At 32.7% G+C, this 19,451-nt stretch overlaps 1 protein-coding gene across 3 annotated transcripts in view; it reads right to left on the bottom strand.

Annotated features, from left to right (window-relative positions):
* Nucleotides 1-19,451, bottom strand: part of TBCK (TBC1 domain containing kinase) — a 640,231-nt gene that overhangs the window by 504,737 nt on the left and 116,043 nt on the right. For all 3 annotated transcript variants that reach the window (XM_051967429.1, XM_051967428.1, XM_051967430.1), the window contains 3 exons: nt 14,955-15,005; nt 9,606-9,689; nt 1,214-1,299 (listed from right to left, as the gene is read on the bottom strand). In XM_051967429.1, the coding sequence (XP_051823389.1) occupies nt 1,214-1,299; nt 9,606-9,689; nt 14,955-15,005 (221 nt within the window). The remainder of the gene's footprint in view (nt 1-1,213; nt 1,300-9,605; nt 9,690-14,954; nt 15,006-19,451) is intronic.

Genomic DNA, 19,451 nt, shown 5'->3' with positions numbered 1-19,451 from the left:
CAGCTACACCCAGTGAAAGAACTCTGGGAAATGAGTATGAACCACTATATAGAATTCCCAATCCCTCTATTTTTGTCTGCCTGCATTTTTGATTTCCTTCACAGGTTTATTGCACGCTATTTCAAAATCCAATTATTTTTGTACAGCAAAATAACTGTATGGACATATATACATATATCGTATTTAACATATACTTTAACATATTTAACATGTATTGGTCAACCTGCCATCTGGGGGAGGGGGGGAGGGGAAAGAAGGGGAAAAATTGGAATAAAAGGTTTTGCAACTGTCAATAATGAAATATTACCCATGCATATATCTTGTAAATAAAAAGCTATAATAAAAAGAAATAAAGTCTTGGTTTAGCTTATTCTAAAATGAATAAATATGTTAAATGGTTTGTGATGGGCAAATATTTTAGATATAGTAACTACCTTCATATAATTAATCTGACAATGATAAGTAGCATTATACAGTGGAAGAATACTGGATTATGAGTCAGAGGACTTGAGTTTGAATCTTGTCCTTGGATTCTAACTGGAAATAACTGGATCTAAATAATTTCATCAATGTTCTGATGGATATAGCTATTGTTTAGTTTTGCATTTATAGCAGTTATTTCCTGCTTTCTTTACCTTCTTATATATGTTCATATATTAAAAACATGTTTGGATTAATGGTGTTTGGAAAGAACCTGAAAATGGTAAAAGACCTAATTCCAGATGTGCCAATGACTAGGTAACCAACCTTAAATATTTCACTATGAAGGCTGTTGCTTTTTTAATTAGTAAAATGAGTTGGGTAGACTGGACAATCTCTAAGGCCCTATCTAGTCCTGACATTCTGCAGTTCTAAAAGTGCCTACATATGGCCCAAAACTCATACACAAATTTTATAAAATACATCTTAATGCTATGCAAATACTTTAATTGACTTGTAAGACTTTTCATAAGGAGAAGCCATGCTAAAGAAAAACAGAGGGCCTTTTCTTTTCATGTCAGAATTCATAATAATGATAATGATAATAGTAAAAAATAACCTCCTCCCGTGAACTTCCTGACAAAAGGCTTTCATCATTAACAACAAACTTGGTCAGATATGAACCTCCCAATGCAACAGAACTTTTCAAAACATTCCATTGGTTCTCCTCTTCCTCTACTTTTCCTTCCTAAGCTTCATTAACCACCATTTAGAAAAATCTCCTAATACTTACGTCTGGAATAAAGCCAATCTCGTTGAGATGGTTACTCAGCTCTGGGTCATGGAATGCAATCATCTGGGAAAATACTGTCAGATACTCTGAAATTAAAACAATATTTAAGATAACTGTCACTAATGCAAGGTATTGGGGGAAAAATTTTCAACTAAGAACATAAATTATATAATTAAAGTCTTGCTTACACCATGAATCACTTTGAATTGAATTGGGAGAAAGCTGGCTGCCTCAAAAAAAGTAGTATTGACAGTTCTCCCAACTGCTATCTGTTTGACTCAATTACCAGAAAATGAAAAATAAAATAACCTCCATATCAGCTAAATAATGCCACTGTTATTTTCTATGTATTATTTCCATTTCAATAGAATATCTAACCCAATAATATTATCATTTCTCATAAAGTCCAAGAAAATACTCTCCTTGTATAATTGACTTATGAGTAAATCTGGCACATTTGGGGTAGGGTAAAAGTATGTGGGAACTTGAGGGCCTACAGAAGCATAATTTCTTGTTTTTAGATTGAAAGGATACCAATTTGATGAAAAATTAACTTAGATTTATATGTCTTAAATAGATATTTGAGGCCGCTTTCATTAAAAACCAGTTTCATTTCTCAAACCAAGATCTATCTAATTAAATTGATCTTTAAAATTCCTAAGAGTAGTTTTTATCAGTTTTTATCTTTCTACTTTATATTCCACAGTTCTCTATCCAAGGTTTATTCCCAAATTTTTCTAATCCTTCCAGAAAACTTCCATTTTTCTTTGCTTTATATCTGAGGAAACATTGCATTATACAATTACTTATCCATTTGTCACTATGGTAGATGTATCTTATATATCATTACTCATCTTATACATAGGAATATGGAGGCAAGAAAATGATATGCAAAAACTGTAAAGCATAATAATAGCAGTACAGCTGAACTTGGGATCATGGGAACATATAAATGCTCAAATAATACCTGAAAGGAACAGGTACTCATTACTATTCACTCTAGACATCCACTTAACTTTTTCAAAGCCTACAAGCTTAATAAATTGCTATCACCATACTTACTCTGTGTCAGGCACATACTTAGTGTTGGAGATACAAAGAAAGGGAAACATAGTCTATGACCTCAGGAGTTCAAATTCTAATAGGGATTCCATTTATAGATTTTTAATGAGTTTTATTGCAATGAAGATCTAAAAGTCATAGGAACCTATTAGGCTTAAATTTCCCCTAATTTGCTTCTCCATACAATTAGCAACAGCCTATTTGAAGTCAATATATCTAAGAAGTAAGTAAAATCAGTAATCACAAATTCAGTTGTATGCTATGAAAACAGAATTATTAACTTCTAAAAAACACATTTCATTTTAACAAGAAATTCGTGCCTGGAACAGTTCTGCACAGATATTCTCTAGTTTGTTAGATGATAGCGATATCTTATACTCTAGACTTTTACAAATGTGATCACATTTTATCCTCAAAACAACTTTTGAAGATGAGTACTATTATTATTCTCCATTTCTGTTTTATTTTATTAATATGTACTGGAATGAATTCTGTTATATTTATTGTACAAAACCAAACTACTTCTACTAATCATCTTAAATATTTTTTCATTTTAATTTCATTTTGTTTCTTGTAATGATGAATAAGACTAAATACCTGGTGCATTAGTCAATAGACTCCTCTCATCTCTTTAATATTTTATGAGCCAAAAGAATGGCAATTCTGTCTGTCATCTAAAACTATTCCTTCTTTTTCTTTAACATCTTTTAAAAAAGTAAATTTGAAGGGAATGTAATGTAAGAATTTTTACACTGGCATTACATTTGTCAACACATGTGTGTGCATGCATGCCATTGTTTAAAGCAAAGCCATCTGTTTGGTCCGATATATAATTTTACATAACAGATCAAGAGCTAAACATTTCAGGAAGTCTCAATATAATCAACCATATTTTTCCTCTCTGATCAAACTTTCAACTATAACTGTTTAGATGGAGATGAGATGAGAGAGTGAAATGACATATTTAATACAGACTAGTTCTTTACTCTCACAGATCAAAAAGTGAATTTCTTAGCTGTGCGATTATTTGTTATTTTTCATTGTTACCAACTTGTTCTGGAGATGAGAAGTACAGATATATACACGTATATTCACAAATCCCTTGTCAATTGTTTGCAAAAAAACATGGCATTATGAGACATTTGTGACTCATAACACTATAAAAGGGGGCCAAAATGATTGCCCTACAGATGAACCCAAATTAAATCAAATCCCATTAGAAATCCTGCCAGCTGATTCTTTTTGGATAACTGGACTAAAACTCAGGAGATCTCTGTCAGTTCCTATATATGTAAGAGGATAAAAGGGTTAGCATTTTAAAAGAGAAGATTCTTTGGGGTGACTTCTGTGAGTTTTTCCCATTCTTTAACACAGTTTTTCAAGTAACAATAAAAATGAATAATACCTCTTGGGCTTTGTGAGAACTGCAATGATCCATATTCCCTATTCTCATATTCCAGTGAAGCCAAAGCATTCTATATCTTAATATAGGTTTCCTTAAACATCTCTTTTATGCTATTTTTTGAGAATTGGAGACTCTCTTGAAAAATAAATACTTTTAATCCCATTATCCTTACCAATATCCTCATATGCATTAATGTTGTAGGTGCTAAAGGGAATATATATTATGATGATAATTATCCCTAAAAAAATACTTCTCTTTTGTTTGGTAAAAGCAATTTTATCAGTCTCATTTTTATTCAGCATATTTGATCACTGGCTCCAAATAAAATGGTAGAATTAGTCTCTTAGAGCACTATCCAGAGTTGTGAAAATAGTTGTAATTTCTAAAAAAACTCACATACAGTAACATCCAGATGATGTACAAAAGCTGTACATACTAAAAATAATATTTTCTTCCCTCTTTACTCACTTTATTGTGGTTTTGTTTAGGAAGATATTCATTATAAAAGCTGAGGAAATATCATGATTTTTGTATAAAAGTAATCTTTTATTTTTCATCCAATTTTCTTGATGTTGGGAATTATTTAATTGCATCACAATGCAATATGGACCCATGGAAAGTGTACTGGATATGAAGTCAAGGGAATTGGTTGTTCAAACCCAGCTCTACTACTGTGTCCTTGTTTAATCTTGGAAAGATACATATTTCAATTTCCTCATCTCCAAAATAAGCAGGCTGAATTCGATGGCCTCAAAAATTTCTTTTATCTCCCCGTATATGATTCTATGATCATTCTTATGTCTCATACTCAGGCTTAACACCTAGTTTACACACACCAGGACCATTGTAGACTTCCACCAGTATTTTTTTTTTTTTTACCCTGCCCAAACATAGTTTATCATCCTTCAGATCCTAATACTTGTGTTTCATCCATAATGATATCAAGATATTTTTCTGCGTTGTAATTTTCTTCTACAAAAGGATATGGGCACCAATTAGATTAGAGCCACACAGTGGCTCCTGTCCCTAATATCTAAATGTCTTCTTAGTTTCAAAAGATCATATCTTAATGAATATTGGTATTTTACAAAGTTTCTGAAAGCTTCATCATGTAACTTGTCCAGTATGATTAAGAATCTAAAGTAGAGGGCAATAATATCTAGCATCATACTACTTTAATAAGGACTGTAAGGGTGGGTTAAAATCTATTATTTGATGATATAAATAAGATAGATGAAACCTATTTGAGGTTTGAAAATCAACTTCCACAACACATCTATTCTTGTTACTTAAGAGATGAAGCAGAGAAAGTTGAAGATACTGCTTTTTTTCATCCCCACAGATGAGTATGAGTACTTAAACATTATTTTCCAGGGCAAACTTTAAAATAAAGCTTTCCATGGCACTATCAGTGTGCAAATGAAATAACAAAAAAAAGTTTTTAAGTATCTAAGTTGCTAATGAATAGGGTAATCAGTCATTCCTTTAAAGTCAGTTAAAAGATTAAATGCATAGGCAACTGTTCAATTTGTCTTCAAATTTAATCTTAGCTCTTGTGACATTTGATTTTTCCCAAATATAAGAAAAATTGTACAGGGGAAAATTTATATCATCTGAAACCATTAAAAATAAATTGTTACTATGTGTGTAAAAGGGAAGGACACATACTTGTATTTTTGTGTAATATTTGTGTAAATAGTTATTCCTGATGTAAAAATTCCCTCCATGAATGATTCAGTTTATGGTCTTTGGGAGAAATCTGTGAGCATAGAGAAATTAAGAGATGTACCTATGGTAACACAGTCAGTATATCTCATCAGAAGAACATGAACCCACGTCTCCTTGATTCCAAGGTGACATTTTGCTGTCTCAACTATTATGTCCCTCTAACTTTACTATTTAGGTAATGCTTCTGTTTACTTATATTAAAGCAGTACTTTTCTGATGAAGAAGGCAACAAATAGGGAAGAGGTAAAGATTTGTAATGCTGGGATATAAGTAGAGAGATGAAGTATTCTTCCCAAGTTATTTCTTAAAGCAACTTTTTCCTTCTTGGGAAATGTACATCTTTTTGTTATTCTAAATCAGTCAAAAATTTTTTTCAAAATTGATGTTTATTCAAGTATTTTAAAAAACGAAATAGTTTCAAAGCTACACATAAAATCTAGCATTTCAAGTGCAAGTTTTATCAAATGTAATAAGAAAACTAAAGAGCATTTTAATAAATATCAATTGTCCATGTAGATGCTAAGACTATAAAATGAATTTATGATAGAATCAATTGAATTATTAACTAATTGAATTGTTAACCTACAATACACATTAGGATTAAAGTCCTTTGCAAAATCTCTCTATTGTAACTTCTTTTACAATTTTTTATATATTTTAGTTCAAAATTTTATTTTTTTTAAAAAATTAAGGAAATAAAGGTTTTGCATATGCTTTTCAAAAAAAGTATAATATTAATCTACTATTCAATTGATGATACAAGTCCATTTCCAATAAAGTAAACTTCATTTTAATTTGCATGTTTGGAGAACTTAAACTAATTACTCACAAAGGAAATCATGCATTTGAAATTGAAAAAAAATACTGGGAAAATATAATCTTCAATCAAAATCTTTGCAATATTTTGAAAGTACAATTGGGCTTTGAATCTATTTTAAAAATAATTCATGTTATAAAGGGATCGCCAGAAGTATTAAAGATATTTTAAAAACACATTCACTTCAAGTAACATGGTCAGGCTTTCCAACTTAATAGAAATCATGTTTCTGCACTACAAATAGAATTTCTAGTTTCTATTTTGTAAGTAAGTTTAAAATGCCACCGATTCATTTTGTTTGTGACAAAAAATAATTATTTCATTTTGTACTTCACAACAATCTTACTACGACTATTATTTTCTCCATTTTACCAAATTAGCTACAGAAAAATAAATTTGGGGAGAAATGTATAACTTTTTCAATATCAAATAAATGATGTTGAAAGGAAAGATACTTTGATGAATTCATGATCTTGCTGAGATTTGTACTCCTTCCATTGACAAAAGTTAATACATTCTCATCTCGCATGATTCTTATCAATGTTTTTTCTATAAATCTGTTAAGGAGCCATCCAATGTACCTTCCTCTGGTCTTTTAATATTTTTTAGCCTATACAACAACCAGGCTGCACATAAAAATATTTCTCCTAATTCTCATCACTTGATTAATTAGTTGAGAAGAGAACTTGACCCCAAGAGAATTCTTGACCAAATGATATAGATATGGATATCTTGCACCCTATCCATCAATGTTAATAAGCTGCGGCCTACTAATACTTGTGTTATTCCATTACTTTCTAAAATTATGACTCTTTTGACACCAAAGTGTTTTATGAGATGTGTATCAAAATTGTATTCTTGTGGGGAAAAAAACCCCACAAAAAAACCAAAAACAGTTATGTTAAGTGTTAGAACTTTTAAGATCAATAACAGAATGCTGCACACCCCTCTTGTTCAGTTTTGGTCCCAGTTCATTACTTTTTTACAAATACTTTTTACAAACACTTATATTTTACTGGGTTTTGTTGTTAGTCTGATCACTTTTGGATGATTATGTAGTTCACTATGGAAGGTTTGAAATGTTTAAGTCTTAAAGTAATCAGTACAATACCATTGTGAGAGATGTAGAAGACCCTTATCCAAAATGACAACTCAGAGATCATTCAGTAAAAAGCAGAAAAGTTATTTATTGAAAACCTCCAGAGGATGAGCCATCCCATCACAAGATAAGAAAGAAAAAGCTGGTGATAGGAGGGCTAAAGAAGTAGTAAAGATACATAGCTTTTATACAAGAGATTACATCACAAGTAAGAGAGCATTGAGAAGGGGAGGAGGAGGCACCTAATTGGTTGTTGCTATTTGGGGAGATTGGAATGGAAGGTTTCTGTTTCCCCGAAACCTCCTGATTTCTAGGAAACAGAAAATCAGGCCTTCAGGCTTAATCAAGCAGATAGTGGTCCAGCTAATAGACTAAATATCGATAAATATCAAATACTGATAAATGTCATCAGCTCAGGTTAAGTAAATATGTTTATAGATGGCCAAAGCTCAAGTAAATATGAGCCTGCACATATTATACAGGTCATAGGGGAAACACAGAAATAATGAAAATAAAATACAGAAAAAGAATTCATACATTCCCGTAAGTTCTTCACCTTATCTCTCTCTATTCCATACACCATCTAAAAAGAGGAGCATCTTTAGAACACCCAATATCATTTGGGAAAATCTCTTCAGCTAGAGCATCATTACATCATTCACGTGTGTGTGTGTGTGTGTGTGTGTGTGTGTGTGTGTGTGGTTGTAAACATCACTTGATTTTGATCCTTTGGGGAATATTGAACTCAAAAAATTATTTCTTTGATTGCCTCTGTTATAGAATCTTATATAATTTTAAGATATGTATGGGAAACAACATATATGCTTTTAAGAAAGCAGTTTTTCTGTAATGAACCAAATGTGTTTTTGAAGTCTACAAAAGTTAGAGATACAGATTTTAATAGTTTCCACATATTTTAAATCTTAAAGCTAAGAAGATTTCATATGAACTAAACTGAATTCACATGAAAATTAACAATGTCTAAACCATAGAGTCCTTTGGAAGCCCTAAAAAGAATTTTAGGTCCACTTCTGTTTATGAGAGACACAGATCTGAATTCTGCCTCTGAAACATAATAATTATATTACCATGGATAAATAAACAATACCTCTGGGACTTAGTTTTTTTTATCTGAAAAATGAAGACGATATATCTGAAGAATGTGTTTCATAGGGTAGTCAGGTTCAATGAAATAATGTAACAAAAATATTTTTGTACATATTAAAATATTAAATAAATTTGGAGCTATCCTAGCAAAATTCCAAGCAACAGCAAGTTTAGTCACCACTCTTTCCCTCTCTTTTTCTTTGCTTCTTCCTTTTCTCCTTCCCTCCCTTCCTTTACAACTACTGGTGTACTTTTTAATTCTTTATATACAAAGCTGCATCTTCTACCTTCATGTCTTTGCACTGGATGCCTATCTAGACTAAATACCTCCTGCTAAAAAAGGTCTTTTTTGAATCTCCCAACTAACTAGTGCCCATCTTCCTCAAATTACTTTGTATTCATATTGTGTGTGTACATATATATATATGTATATATATACACATATATATATGAAATATGTATATATATATATATACATATATACATATATATATGAACACTATCAATATTCTATGCATAGTAATACATACAGATAACACATGCACACACACACACATACACAATTTGTGTTCTCACCTCCATTTGAATATAAGCTCCTTGAGAACAGGAATTGTTTTGTTTTTATTTTTGTGTTCTCAGCTATTTGGTACATAATGGATGCTAGAAAAAATGGTCTTTGATTGACTACATCAATAATTCAAAGATCTGTGATTTCACCAATATGGGTACTTTTACCAGTAAACCTTCTATGGCATAATAGTTGGTCTTTAATACTTATTATGCCCCACCCACCAAATTTATTACCCTGTAGTTATTTTACTAAAAGAGAGAAAATAATAGCCATAGTAAGATTGTTATGAAGTACAAATGAAATGATTAATATAACAATATAATATAAAGTACAATACAATTTAATACAATATAATATAACACAATATAACATATACATACATAAATGTATTTAGCTGTTTCAGTCATATCTGACCCTATGTGATCCCATTTGTGGTATTCTCAGCAAAAATACTGAAATAGTTTACCATTTCCTTCTCCTGCATATCCATAAATACATAATACATATATGTCATTTTGCAAACTTTAAAGGCCTCATTAATGTCAGCTATTATTGTTGTTTTTGTTTACTTATAAATAAAAAACTGTAAAGTTGTTCACTTACCTTGTATGACATGAGAGTTGTCTTTCAAAAAGAAGTTATATAGGTATTTTGGAATAAAAGCAGACATACACGCATAAGCAAGAGCTAAAAAACAATTGGGAAAAGGCATATTACAAATTAAACAAAAAGACCATAATATTGGTGAATATTATGAAAGTGGCAAATATTTATCAACAAAGAAGATAATCATACTTGCTCCTTTTAATTTCACTAATCTAAAATCAACCTTGTCTGGTGTTATTTTTAACTAACAATAAAATGCTTTCAATTAGAGGAAATCCCTAAATCTATAGATGATCATTGTCAATGAACTTTATGAACCCCAGAAGACTTAATATATTTCACATCTTATATATGAAATGTACTCTACAAATGTACAATCTAGGAATATTAGCTAGTTTAAGGAGTTTCTGTGGCAAAAACAAACCAAACCAAAAGAAAAGAAAAATGTATCCCTGCATAGATTCCTGTATATCAATTTCTGTATCATTTCTGTATATCAATATCTGGCAGAGTAAATAAGAGAAAGTAGATAAGTCTCTAAAGTTAAATATGTAAACTCTTCCAGACGGGCAGGTAAGTACATAGATAATTCTTCAGAAGAGCCTGTATCTAAATAAATATGTGAAGAACTCACGGCACAAGGAAATGCTATAACAGTGGGTACCTCCCTAGCCACCACCCTAAATTGTAGGAACATGGATTCCCCAGATTACAGGTGAATTGCTTCCCCAGAAAACTAGGGGTTTATACTGGTTTCAGGTTACTTGGAAGAACTTCTAAGGAGAGTGTCAGGAAATAAGGCTTTCAAAAAATTGACAACAGATGAAACCTACAAAGTAGCAGATCATATATTTAGAATCAGGCTATAGATGAGGAATATGGGAAATAGATTACAAGTCTGGCACAGAAGAATATTCTATAGTGGTGATGGGGAGGTAGAGGTTTCAATTACACAAGCATTTATTCAAGCTCTCTATCTTATGTAATAATTTTGACTTGCTTTAATGACTTTATCTTTCAAAAAGTAGAGAAACAAGTATGTCAAACTTTTATTTAGGATCCAATTCTCACCAAATTAGTGAAAGTGATAGAAACCGTGAAAGCAGGGAAAGTTTCATTTTTATATTTAGCATAGTATTTGGATGGAGTAGAAAAAATATGGTGAAGAATAAACTTCTCAGAAAAAACAAAGTGACAGCTTATGCTTCCAACTAAAGTTCAATAAGCTTTACTTTGTTTCCTGGGCAAATTTTAAAATATGCTATTAAAAACAATTTCTTAATCTTTTTTATGAGTGTCATTGACCCCTTTGGAAATCCAGTGAAGGTTATTCCTTCTTAGAGTACTGTTATTAAGTTTATTCAATAAAATTTATAGAATTTATAGAATTACAAAGGAAAACAATTATATTGAAACAGGTTTCAAATTGTTAAAAATCATGATCCTGGGTAAAGAACTCTTGATTTAAAAAGATGATCAGTGAATGTAAAAAAGGAAGCAATGATCACAAAGATCCTGCCTAACTTCCTCAAGAACAAGTCATGCCTAAGTAATCTTATTTCCTTTTTTTTTTTCATAATAAGATGAGAGATCTAGATCAAATAAGTGTTATATGTCTACATTTATTTGAGGAAAGCATTTGAGAAAGCTTGAAGTGTTGCTCTTGAGAAAAAGACACAGAGTAAGGCAGATTAAAACTTTTTTAAGTGGCTGAACTCAAGGAATAAGTATTAATGGTTCTATCAATTTAGAAGGTTTTCAATGGAGTGGCCCAGGAATCTATACTTGTCCAGGAGTTATCTGACTTTTTTAACCAATGACTTGCATAAAATCCACAGTGTAGTACCATTCAAATGTGGATTTGACATAATAGTGAGAAAGATAACAAACACAAATAAAGACTGAGATTGGAAACAAAAAGACCTTAACATACTAATATGTTCTGCTGAATCTATAAGATGTAATTTAAGAAACCTAAATGTAAGGATTTACACTTGGGCTAGAAAAATAAATTTAATAAAAACAAAATTGGCTAGAAAGGTGTTCATCTGAAAAACAATGTTCAAAGAATTTTTTTTATTATAGCTTTTTATTTACAAAATATATGCATAGGTAATTTTTCAGCATTTACAATCGCAAAACTTTTTGTTCCAATTTTTCCCCTCATTCTTCCCACCCCCTCTCCCAGATGGCAGGTAGACCAATACATGTTAAATATGTTAAAGTATGTATATGTTAAAATATATGTATACATACCCATATAGTTATTTTGCTATACAAGAAGAATCGAACTTCAAAGAATATTTTGATTTAAAATTTTGAGTTCCAGATTCTATATCTTATGCCCTTTCACTCTTCCCATTAAGATGATAAGCAAACAGATATAGTTATTTATGCAAGTGTAATTATATAAAACATTTCTATAGTAGTCATTTCATACAAGAAGACTGGGAAAAAAAAGTACAAAAATAGTATGCCTCAGTCTATATTCAAACAATATCAATTCCTGTCAGTGGGGAGAGAGTATGTTTCATCATCAGTCTTTTGGGGTTGTCTTGGAACACTGTATTGGCTGAGAATAGCTAACTCACTTGGAATTCTTCACTGAACAATATTACTGTTACTGTGTATAACATTCTCCTTGTTCTGTTCACTTCATTATATCAATTCATATAAGTCCAGATTTTTCTGAAATCATACTATCATTTCTTTTTATTTGTTTGTTTGTTTAGTATTCTATTTTTCCTCAATTACAAGTAAAAACAATTTTTAACTTTTATATTTAAAACTCCAAATTCTCTCTGTTCTTCTCTCCTCATCCTCTTTATTGAAAGGCAAGCAATTCAATATGTTACACATATGCAGACATACAAAACATATTTCAATATTAGTCATGTTGTCAAAGAAAATATAGACCAAAAAGAAAAAACCCTCAAGAAAAATACAGTAAAAGAAAAAGTATGCTTCAATCTGTATTAAAAAAAAAAAAAAACCCATCAGTTCCTTCATCATAAGTCTTTCTCAGCTGTCTTGGATCACTGGATTGCTGAGAATAGCTAAGTCATTGAAAGCTGATTATTTTACAATATTGTTATTTTGTAGACAGTACATTTCATTTTGCATCAGCTCATATAAATCTTTTCCAAGTTTTTTTGAGAACATCCTGCTCATTCTTTCTTGTAACATAATAGTATTCCATCAAAATCATGAAGTACAATTTGTTCAAACATTCCTTAATTAATGAGGATTCCTTCAATTTCTAATTCCTTGTCAACAGAAAAGAGCTGCTTAAATACTTTTGTACAAATAGGTCATTTTCCTTTTTGTTTTTTATCTTTTTATGGATACAGATTTAGAAGTGATATTTTTAGGTCAAAGGATATGTATGGTTTTCTAGCCCTTTGGGAATAGTTCCAAATTGCTCTTCAAAAAGGCTGAATCAGTTCACAACTCCACCAATAATGCACAATTTTCCCACATCCCCTCCAATATTTGTCATTTTCTTTTTCTGTCTTAACTAATCTAAAAGATCTGAGAGAGTACATCAGAATAGTTTTAATTTGTATTTCTTCAATCAATCATGAGTTAGAGCATTTTTAAAACAGCTATAGCCAGCTTTGATTACTTCAATCTGAAAACTATCTTTTGATAATTTATCAGAGGAATGACTCTTATTTTTATAAATTTGATTCAGTTCTTTATTTGAGAAATGAGATCTTTATGATGTTCACAATTACAATGTTAAATGTATTTCTCTCTATTCTATTCTTCACCTGCTTATTTTATTCTGTCCTTCCACTCTGTCCTTGCTCAAAAATGTCTTCCTAATTGTCATTTCTGACAGCACAATAATATTCCATTCCAATCATATACCACAGCTTGTTTAGCTATTCCCCAAATTGATGGGTATCCCTTCAATTTCCAATTCTTAGCCACTACCAAAAAAAAAAAAAGCTGCTATATAAGCATTATTTGTACAACTATGTCCTTTCTCCTTTTACTGGATGTCTCTGGGATATAGGCCTACCAGTGTATTTGCTGGATCAAAATGACTGCCCTTTGGGGATAGTTTCAAATGGATGAGTTCACAACTCTACCAACAGTGCACTAATATTCCAATTTTTTTCACATCATCTCTAATAGCCTTTTTGTCATATTAGCCAATCTAATAAGTGTGAGATAGTACCTCAGTTGTTTTCATTTTCATTTCTCTAATAAGTAATGATTTGACAGCATTTTTTCATATGACTGATGATGATGATGATGAAATGATAAAATAGATAGCTTTTATTTCTTCATCTAAAAACTACCTGTTCATATCTTTTGACTTTTTATCAACGGTGGAATGGGTTGCATTTTAATAAATTTCACTCAGTTCTCTGTAACTATGAAAAATGAGGCCTTTAATAGATACTAGGAAAAATTTTGAAAAAATATTTTAAGACTTTAATTAGCTTGCAAACTCAAGATGAGTCAACACTGAGATAGTGGCAGACAAAAAGCAAAGCAATCTTTCTGTGAGAAAGGCACAGTACTCAAGAATAATGAGATAATCATAGTCACACTGCATTTTGTCCTGGTCATATCATATCTAAAGTACTAATTCAGATTTAAGGAATCAAATTTCTGCAACGTCATTGCTTTTGTAAATAGCATCTAAAGAAAAGTTACTAGGATGATAAACATTCTCAAGATCATGTCCTATAAGAACTGACTGAAAGAAGTAGGGACTTTAAGCCTATGGAAAAAAGAGAAGATTTAGGAGGGAACATGAACCCTGTTTTCAACTATCTGAAAGTCTGTTGAATAAAAGTAATTGTCACAGAGGATAAAATAAGCAACAATGTGTGAAAGCTACAGAGAGATAGATTTCTGAATGGGTGTAATGGTAAATTTTCTTACTTTATGATCTAGAATGGGCTATTGGAGAGTTTTCCCCCTCACAAAAATCTTCTATGAAAAGCTGAATTATCATATCCGTTTTTGCTCAACTGTGTGTTATAGCAAATGGCTAGTGAGATCCCTTCCAATTCTGAGATTCTATGAAATTCTTAAAAGTTTTCAAGAAAATTAGGTTCTGTAAGCCCATAAAAAAGACCTATTTATGACATAGTATTCTGCAAATGTTTAGGATTACAGGCTCTGTTCCCCCACAAATTTTTATAACTTACTGGCAATAACAAAGGGTCTTAGGCAAATACAGTAATTTTATCAGGATTCTAAAATATTTTAGTGAAATAATCTCATAGTAACTTAATAGTTTTCTATCTGGTAAAGATTTACAGGCTAGAAACTCAATATACATATATTAAAAATTATAAATACATAAAACATAAAGATGCTTACCCTCGTTGTTGAAATTTAAATACAGGAATGGAGCACAGAGAGAATCAAGACCTACGAGGGAAAAGACTCATAAATTTAGTTTGACGGAATTACAGGCATATATAATTATTCCCTTCAATTGAACAAGCCTCCTTAATAATATTCAACCAGAAATGCCTATTAGTTATAGTATTGAAATATTTTTTCTCTACCTGTAAAGGAAAAAAAATCTTCACATTTACTAAGTGCTTACTATTTGCAAGATACTGTGATAGGCACCAAAGATATAAAAATAAGGAAACAGTCCCTGTCCCTGCCCTCAAGGGACTTATGTTTCATAATAGGGGTACTATGTGCATACCAACATGTAAATACCAATCAATTCATGGAGAGAGGGGACACTAATTCTTGAGTTTGAAGGGAAATCAGAAATATTCTTACGTATGAGAAAATATCTAGGTTGATACTAAGGATTCTAAGTAGCAGAAATGAAGAAAGTCTGAACAGTAGCCAAGAAGGCCAGCTTATGCAATGTTTGGAGAACATGGCCTAGTTCAGGCCCTCTATCCTAAACTACTGCAACAATTTTCTAATTGTCTTTTTACCTCAATCTCTCTCCTCTCTAATCCATCCTCTATTCAATTACCAAAATAAATTTCCTAAAATGCAGATTTAACAATTTCTTTTTCTTATGCAATAAAGATCAACAACTCCTATTTCATCTAGAAACAAATATAAAATTTTCTATTTGCCATTTAAAGTCCTTCACAAACTGGTTCCTTCTTATGTTTCCAGATTTCTTATACTTTACACACTCTATGATCCAGCTGAACTGAATGATGATCATGAAAAATAGCTTGTGCAAAGTTTAGGGAAAATGGGAACCACCCCAGATCAGGCCCCATCACCAGTCTCCTGGACTATTGAAACAACTTTCTTGCTGCTGTTCCTTATATCTGACACTCCTTTCTTTATCTACCTTCCTTAACCTTTACACTAGATCTATCTTATATGTAGAATGTTTTAGCATGTTATCTTCCCCACTAGAATGTGAGCTCCTCAAGTTAATATGCATCCCTTTTTTGTTTCCTTAGTGCTTAGAATATTACTAGGCATACAGAATAAAGCCCTAAAAATGCTTGCTGACTGACAGTTTGCTTGAAATGTAGAAATTATATTTGCCAAAAGGGATAAAATTAAGGAAAACAATAACTACATATAAAACAAAATTCACCCAAGAAATATGAAGATGTGAAACTTATTTTTAGCAAGAGGTTGACATGTAGAGATTGAATGACCTTAATTCACAGCAGGTAGAATAGAAATGAATGGTAAAAACTAAATAGAAACTGGAGCCCTTGGAGCAATGAAACAATAAAAGAATTTCATGAACACTAATATTTGTATGGTACTTTAAAGACAGCAAAGTATTTTTATGCTAATTTTACTTGTTGAGCCTTATATCAACTCTATAAAACAGGCACTATAGGTAATATCATCCCCATTTTACAGATGAGGATATTAAGGCTTACAAAAGTAGAATGTTGTTTATTATCAAACAATTAGCAAAATACCTAGCACATAGTATACATCTGGTAAATGTTTACTAATTGAATGATGTAACGATTCATTATCTGGAATAAGATTTGAGCTCAGGTCTTCCTAATTCATAAGAAGGAACTTTTTTGTTTGCCGCAAGGCCTTTCCTTCTGAAAACAGGAAATTACCCCTTCTTATTTTTCCATTTTCCATCAGCTAGTCTTCTTGATCTGATTCCATGAAACATTATGTTTCCACATGCCCATCAACCTATCTAGATTGATATTCAACACCTACTCTTCTCCCTTAATTAGTTCACCCCTCTGTTTGGAGGGCTAAGCAATAAACTTCTTCCAAAGTCATCTTTTATCCAGTTGAGAGATGATTCTTCATTTTCCATCAGCAACTCTGCTTGATTTGATTTCATTAAACACCAATATCCCTGCAATTGGTATGCTCTGATTTTAAACCCCTCACCCCCACCTCTTCCCCACCCTATTTTCAGGGTTTTTTTGTATATTTTCTTTCTCCTTCAGATTGTAAATTCATTGAGGGAAGGAACTATCATTCTTTTGTACTCTCAGAATTTAGCACAGTGCTTGACCCACAGTAGATGCTTAAATATTTATTAAATTGAATCCCATTTTCATAATGAAATTGCTGGTTTCTTGTAACATAACACATCATGCTTATATTCACTGAGTTATTGACCATTATACCAGCTTGCTTATCCCTTTGCCCTTATTTCCCTTTCCTCCAGTTGGTGAGTTACTGTTCAGTGCCCATTTGAGCAAATGTCCTAGTCAGCAACTTGGGTCACTTCTATCTTAATTCTATTCCTTGATCTCTGGAAGAACAACCTGTGACTTCTACTCTTTGCCTTTTATCATTTTTTTTTTCAGCTCTCTTTTCTGGGTTGTTTTCTTCCATTAGAATGTAAGCTCGGACTTCCGGTTAAGATGGCGGAGAGGAGGCTCACAGTTGCATAAGCTCCGCGCTTTCTCTCACTATCCACTTCATTACAAGCCTCTGAATCAATGCTTGACTGAAAAAAACCCACAAATAGTTACCAAGAGAAGCCACCTTGAGATCCGCCAAGAAAGGTCTGTCTTTACTGGAGGGCTGGGGCGGTTTTAGATCGGGCGCAGGCTGAGGGCAGCGGCAGTGAGAGCACGGGAGCAGAGCTGAGAGGGGGTGGGGAGTGATCGTAGCCGTCTCTGCGGGGAGAGCTTCGCTACAGGTTTGGAACCTGCAGCAAGTCAACAGCCCAGCAGAGAAGCTAAAAACACCGGGGCTGAAGAACACAACCGCAAACAGCTGGAGTCTCTCAGGACCTGGCCGCCCCCCCCTTCCCCCCCCTCAGTGACTCAGCACGCTTTGGGATCTCAGAGCGCAGGCGCAGCACAGTCCTGCTAGTGCCTCACTGCTGCCCCCTGCAGTCTGTAGAGGAAGCTCGATAACACACCCAGCCCCCCCCCCAAAGAAAGACTCCAGTTTTTTCTGTTTTTCTTTGGTAGTTTATCTCTGATTAATAGACAGAATGAGCAAGAAGCTGAAGAGGACTTTAACCCTTGACAGCTTCTATACAGATAGAGAGCAGACTCTAAATCCTGAGGAGACTAAAAACAGGCAGTCCCCAGGTGATTCCCCAAAGGAGGAAATCATCTGTTCCTCAGCACAGATGAACCTCATAGAAGTGATTAAAAAGGCTCTCACAAGGGAGCTAGAAGAAAAATGGGAAAAGAGTCTGGAGAAAGTTAAAGAGAGAGTGGATAAAGAAGTAAAATCCTTGAAAAATAGGATTAGTGAACTGGAAACAGAAAACAGCTCTCTAAAAAACAAAATTGGCGAAATGGAAAAAAATTCCACAGAACAAAAGAACTCAATTGGACAATTAGAGAAAGATTTTAAAAAAGTGAGTGAAGAGAATACTTCACTGAAAATCAGAATTGAACAAGTGGAATTGAATGACTCGAGGAGACAAGAAGAATCAGTCAAGCAAATCCAAAAAAATCAAACAATGGAGAAAAATGTGAAATACCTTCTGGGGAAGACAACAGACCTGGAAAACAGATCCAGGAGAGACAATCTGAGAATCATTGGACTCCCAGAAAAACATGATGAAAAAAAGAGCCTGGACACTGTCTTCCAGGAAATCATCAAAGAGAACTGCCCAGAAGTCATAGGAACAGAGGAAAAAATAAACATTGAAAGGATTCATCGATCACCCACTGAAAGGGATCCTAAAATCAAAACACCAAGGAATATAGTGGCCAAATGCCAGAACCCTCAGGTGAAAGAAAAAATATTGCAAGCGGCTAGAAAAACCCAATTCAAGTATCAAGGAGCCACAATAAGGATCACCCAGGATCTGGCAGCATCCACATTAAAAGATCGAAGGGCCTGGAATATGATATTCCGAAAGGCTAAGGAACTTGGTATGCAACCAAAAATAACTTACCCAGCGAGAATGAGCATCTTTTTCCAGGGAAGAAGATGGACATTCAACGAAGTAAGCGAATTTCATCTATTTCTGATGAAAAAACCAGAACTTAACAAAAAGTTTGATCTACAAATATAGAACTCAAGAGAAATCTAAAAAGGTAAAGATTAATCTTGGGAACTATATTTTGACTATATAGATGTATAAAGAATACATGTATACCTTGTTCTAGAAATTGATGTGGAAAGGACATTGTACCAGAAAAAGGGTAAAGTGGGGGTAGTACATCTCATGAAGAGGCATAGGAAACCTATTATATCTGAGAGAAAGAATGGAGGGGGATGAATATAGTGGGTATCTTACTGCCTTCAGAATTGGCTTTAAGTGAAAAATCTTAAGACATATTCAATCTATGGTGAAACTTCTCCCATCTCATTGAAAAGTGAGAAGGGAAAAGTGGAAAGGGAAGGAATAAGCTAAGCGGAAGGGAATACGGGAACTGGGAGGGAAAGGGGTAAGATAGGGGGAGGAACTCT

The sequence above is a fragment of the Antechinus flavipes genome, chromosome 6, assembly GCF_016432865.1.
Source record: "Antechinus flavipes isolate AdamAnt ecotype Samford, QLD, Australia chromosome 6, AdamAnt_v2, whole genome shotgun sequence".
Classification (NCBI taxonomy): Eukaryota; Metazoa; Chordata; class Mammalia; order Dasyuromorphia; family Dasyuridae; genus Antechinus; species Antechinus flavipes.
The sequence above is the reverse complement of the archived record's forward strand: the minus strand, read 5'-3'. Positions and strand labels throughout refer to the sequence as shown.